General features: G+C 44.5%; 1 protein-coding gene across 1 annotated transcript in view; it reads left to right on the plus strand.

Annotated features, from left to right (window-relative positions):
- Nucleotides 1-2,950, plus strand: part of TECTA (tectorin alpha) — an 89,083-nt gene extending 86,133 nt beyond the window's left edge. Inside the window, exons 21-23 of the mRNA XM_011926983.1 lie at nt 531-618; nt 1,216-1,332; nt 2,168-2,950. Of these exons, the coding sequence (XP_011782373.1) occupies nt 531-618; nt 1,216-1,332; nt 2,168-2,268 (306 nt within the window). The 3' untranslated portion in view covers nt 2,269-2,950. The remainder of the gene's footprint in view (nt 1-530; nt 619-1,215; nt 1,333-2,167) is intronic.
- Nucleotides 2,951-5,630: the final 2,680 nt, after the last annotated feature.

Below are 5,630 nucleotides of genomic sequence, written 5' to 3' on the forward strand. Positions count from 1 at the left end.
GCCATCTTGCTCCGCCCCCCCCCCCCAATCATCTCTTGTGTGCCAGGCTTCCACCCTCACCACTTACGGGCTGGGTCCTTATGATTTGATTACCCGATACCTGGCCCCTAGCCTTTAACATTGCAGCTTTATGCTAACACCATGTTTGCAGAATCAAGATGTGAACTATGGTCAGGCTAACTTAGAGATGATGCTGCATACATTAGTGCCTGATGAGATACAGCAATCCTATTCCTGGGCAGGGAGCCTCTTTGAATCTCATTCCAGTGTGGATCCATCAGAAATGAAGGAGAGATTTTTAAAAAGGAAAAAGTACTAATTCCAGTGTGGAGAGTGTGTTTAATTCTGTTCAACACACAGCCTACAGTGCCAGAGGATTCGATGATCAAGAATGCATTGGTTCTAATTAATCTGAGCAGCAATAATGCTTGAGGCCAGAGTCACTGCCTCTTTTAGAGGTGAAAACATGGTGAAGAATAAGTTACCAGCTTAATTGTGTGAAATTTTTCCCCTGGTGTTTTGTCTTGCAGACTTGCCCACAAAATTCCAGGATTGCCACAGATTACACAAAAGAACCCAAAGAACAGATCATTTCAGTGGGACCTATTAGGAGAAAAAGTATGTATGTTCTCTAAAACACACCCTAAATTATTAAAACAATGGGATTTGAAGGCTCAGACGTGTTTCTGATGTGGGTCCAGTGGATGAGGAGGCTGGTGTTGGGGACACTGGTTTGAGAACATCACCCGCTTCCTTAAAGACATCTTTTCATTGACTTATAAACATTCAACAATGGCATTGAGCTTTTCTTTGTCCTTCTCTTTTCTGGGGGGCGGTGGGGGGGAAATTGAGTCTCGCTCTGTCTCCCAGGCTGGAGTGCAGTGGTGCAATCTCAGCTCACTGCAAGCTTTTCCTTCCGGGTTCACGCCATTCTCCTGCCTCAGCGTCCCGAGTAGCTGGGACTACAGGCGCCCGCCACCATGCCCAGCTAATTTTTTTGTATTTTTAGTAGAGACAGGGTTTCACCGTGTTAGCCAGGATGGTCTCGATCTCCTGACTTCAGGATCCACCCACCTCGGCTTCCCAAAGTGCTGGGATTACAGGCGTGAGCCACGGCACCCGGCCTGTCCTCCTCTCTTTTTAAAGCCTTGCCCTTCGATACCAGTGGAAGGGTTGAACTGTCTGTAGTTAATCTTCCTAACTGCTCTTTTGTAGGGCTGGACTGGTGTGAGGACAACGGAGGGTGTGAGCAGATTTGCACGAGCAGGGTGGACGGGCCTCTCTGCAGCTGTGTAACAGGAACCCTGCAGGAGGATGGCAAGAGCTGCAGAGGTAGACACTCTTCTACCTTGGGGCAGACAGCTAGGGGACACGGGAGGTTCTTTACCCCCAGAAGGAGAAATCCAGATTTGAAGCCCACTCAGTCAGCAACTCTCCCTCAAAAAACTCCAGAAATTAAGGAGGAAAGATGGGGAACATACCCAAGGAATTCTGGAATTCTAGGGCCATTAAACAAACAACAACAACAACAACAACAACAAAACCTTGCTTTTTCACCTAAAATATAAAGGTAATTTAAAAAACAAGTTATCCAGCCATTTAAGGACCATATATTGGCCTACATCTGGCTGTCAAGTCTACTCGGGCTAAGGTTGGGATTGGGATGCTTCCTCCAGCAAACAAGCCTTAGCATATGGTTTCCCTGACCTCTTATGAGGTTGGCAGGACTCTCTTCTTTTTTGAGATGGAGTCTCGCTCTGTCGCCCAGGCTGGAGTGCAGTGGCACAATCTCAGCTCACTGCAACCTCTGCCTCCCGGGTTCAAGCGATTTTCCTGACTCAACCTCCCAAGTAACTGGGACTACAGGCACACGCCACCACGCCCAGCTAATTTTTGTATTTTTTAGTAGAGACGGGTTTCACCATATTGATCAGGCTGATCTACAAACTCCTGACCTCGTGATCCTCCCGCCTTGGCCTCCCAAAGTAGGACTCTCTTAAAGATTGGGTTAATTTTGTTACTTTGCTGCCTTAGGGTCATTTGGGTAAAATGGGTTCTTGGCGATGAAGTTTCCTTTCTTTAGCTGAGTGCTGCAAAGATGTCTCATCCCTATCAAACAGGTATTTTTTTTTCCCATAGGGCTTACTGTGTTCCTCTCTGTTTACAGCCTCCAATTCTTCAGTCGAACTCCAAGTCTGGACGCTTCTGCTCGTCATGATCCAGATTTCATTATGGCATTTTGTCTATAAATCAGGCATGATCTCATAATTAACTCAAAGTTGCTATATAAAGTACTGTAATTTACTTACTTCAACTCCCTGTAGGATAAAAAGTGTGTGACCTTAAGTCAAAACCTATTTGAAAGTGTCCACATCTCACATCTGGACCTGCCTCCAATGGTCTGAGGTCCAGAAACCAGCGAACATCCAAGCTCCTCTTTCAGAATATGAAACGGGGCTTCTACAAGTCAGTTATGCAAAGTACATCTCTTGTGTAAAATTTCCAAACAGTTGTCACTAGAAACTTTGGTTCACATGAAAAACCAGTAAAGGAAAAAAATTCTGGTTAGAGAAATCTGACTGGCAATCTGACCAGAGAAATCTGTCAAGCCAGTGCTATTTCTGGATCACGTTTTTTTACAGAGAGAGGGCCTGTTGGAATGATTTTGAAGTGATGACTGGAAGGTTTGACTCCCTCTAAGGAATCTTGCTGGCGTTTGGAAGTGTCTGATCTATGATATGCATGCGTTCTGTCTATGAGGCGCTCTCCACCCACTGTGTCCTTCAACCTTGCCATGGCAGCTTTGGCCACTGGGGATACTGCTGACCTGGGGAACCCCACCCACTCTCCTACCCCCTCAAACCCAATCCCTTCTCTTTTTACAAATCAACCAAATACTTTTTAATGTGTTTTATCCTTAAATAAACTTTGTGTTCAAATATTCTCATTACTTGGTGGCTGGAATCATTCTTATTGATGTTAAGCTTTGTACACTAAAGAGCATGCCATGAATTTTTTTTTTTCCTAAAGAAATAGCAGCAATTGGACCAGGAAGGTACTGTTGGCCAAAACGTTAATGCACCGTTATATTGCTGTTCGTGTGTACTTACAGAGCATTAGCAGAGCATTAAGGTACGGTGTAGAAGAGAAGCAGGCAGCATCCTCTTTTGTAAGTGGTACACAAACGTATATCTGCTATAATTAACTACAAAATGGAGGGCCTACTAAATATATCCCTGGAATGCTTTGCTTTTTAAGGGCAAAAAGAAAGTAAAACCCACTTCAGGTTTATTTTGAAGTTGCCTTGGATTTAAATGGATTGCATTTTTGTATTTTTCTGGGAACTCTGAAAAGCTGAGCAAAAATGCTTAGTGCTCTTGAACGTGAGTGTGGGTGAAATGGCCATTGTCTCATATGTCAAAGCACTGGCATCATACTGTCACTAGGCTGAAGAAGTGGGGTGCAGACTGACTGTTTACTGAGCTGTTTTGTTCTCCCAGCCCCCTGGGAGAATCAACACATTCCAGCTTATCTCAGCAGTCACCCATGCTATGCAGCTAAGCAGACAACTGGTATTGATGGAGAAAAATATGTGTCTGCTTCTGCTTGGACATCTTAAGATCTTTTGGGAAAATACTGAGCATTGAGATGGATTAAGGAATCAAACCATTGTCTATTCTAGCTGAGACATAGTACTTCTTCCTCACCAAGACAGAAATGAATGTTAGGCGTGTGTTCTTTGTTTGCATGAAAACCTGGATTCCAGACTATCCCACACTTCAGGATCAGAGGATTGAGATGAGCTTATGCACCATTTCCATTCACACTATTAAAGGGTTAGGCTTTTGAAATCAAACAGATTGTGAGTTGAATACAATAATGTCTCGTGTATGGTTTTACCTGAGATCCTTAGACAAATTTTTTTTTTTCCCCTGAGACAGAGTCTCACTCATGTTGCCAAGGCTGGAGTCCATTAGCATGATCTTGGCTCATTGCAGCCTCGACTTCCTGGGCTCAAGTGATCCTACCACTTCAACCTTCTGAGTAGCTGGGATTACAGGCACACACCACCATGTCTGGCTAATTTTTTGTATTTTTAGTAGAGATGAGGTTTTACCATGTTGCCCAGGCTGGTCTCGAAGTCCCAGGCTCAAGCAATCCACCCACCTTGGCCTCCCAAAGTGCTGGGATTATGGGCATGAGCCACCATGCCTGCCTTTTTAGATGAATTTTAACTGAAAACATACAAGGAGGAAATGGTATATTACTTACTTGACAGCACCCCTTCATTGATTCCCATATTAAAGTCATTAGAGATTCCTCGATTAAAAATTCTAGTTTTTTTTTTTTTTAACTTTTTAATCGAAATCCTTTTTGCCACACTTTCATTCTTGGCTTTTGGTTTTCTCGCTTGGTTGGCATCCTTCACATGTCTACCATCAGGATAGACCTGGTTGTAATGACGCAACAGAAAACCCCAGGCCGGATGTGGTGGCTTATACCTATAATTCTGGCACTTTGGGAGACCCAGGCAGACAGATCTTGAGCCCAGGAGATTGAGACCAGCCTGAGCAACATACTGAGAACTCATCTCTACAAAAAAATACAAAAATTAGCCAGGGGTGGTGGCGCATGCCTGTAGTCTCAGCATACTTGGGAGGCTCAGTTGGGAGGATTGCTTGAGCCTGGGAGGTAGAGGCTGCAGTGAGCTATTATCATGGCACTGCAATCCAGCCTGGACAACAGAATGAGATTTTATCTCAAAAATAAAATAGAACACCCCACAATCTCAGTGACTTACCAAAGATTTCTTTCTTGCTCACGCAAGTCACCCCTGCTTTCGCTGTCATCCTGGAATGGAAGTTGCTGGAGACTTTATTATCCTTCAGTGTTGTCAGCTCAACGTGTGGCTTCAAGATTCACCTTGGCAAGGGAAGACAGCATGGAGAATCCCGCCCTAGCTCTTCCGTGCTTCTGCCTGAAGTGACACGTATCGCTTCTGTTCCCACTTCATTGGTCAATGCAAGCCAGATGGCTGTAACTGACTTTTAGAGATGAGGAAGCACCAACTTCCCATGTGCCTGGAAGGCAGAAGAGCTGGAAATCAGTGGTGATAGTGCTCGCATTGCCTTCGAGTCAATCACTTCTATCTGGATTAAAGAGAAATACTTCTACAAAACTGAAAACAAATGGGCCCTTTAGTTGACTTCCTGGAAGGCAGAAGAACTGAGAGATGATCCTGACTCTTCTACTAATTCTCTGCTTGACACACAAATTATTACATGCCTCAATACCTTAATTTTCCTGTATGTAACATAAGAACATGAAGCTTCTTTTCAAATGTTCTTATGTCACAAAGTGACACTAGACACTTGACCTGGGAACCCTACCCACTCTCCTACTCCCTCAAACCGAATCCCTTCTCTTTTTACAAAGAGAAGCCATATGATAGTATATGTTAAGATAACTTTAGAGGGGCGGAGCAAGATGGCCGAATAGGAACAGCTCCAGTCTCCAACTCCCAGCGCAAGCGACACAGAAGACCGGTGATTTCTGCATTTTCAACTGAGGTACTGGGGTCATCTCACTAGGGAGTGCCGGACAATCGGTGCTGGTCAGCTGCTGCAGCC

The sequence above is a fragment of the Colobus angolensis genome, unplaced genomic scaffold (assembly GCF_000951035.1).
Source record: "Colobus angolensis palliatus isolate OR3802 unplaced genomic scaffold, Cang.pa_1.0 Scaffold7, whole genome shotgun sequence".
NCBI lineage: Eukaryota > Metazoa > Chordata > Mammalia > Primates > Cercopithecidae > Colobus > Colobus angolensis.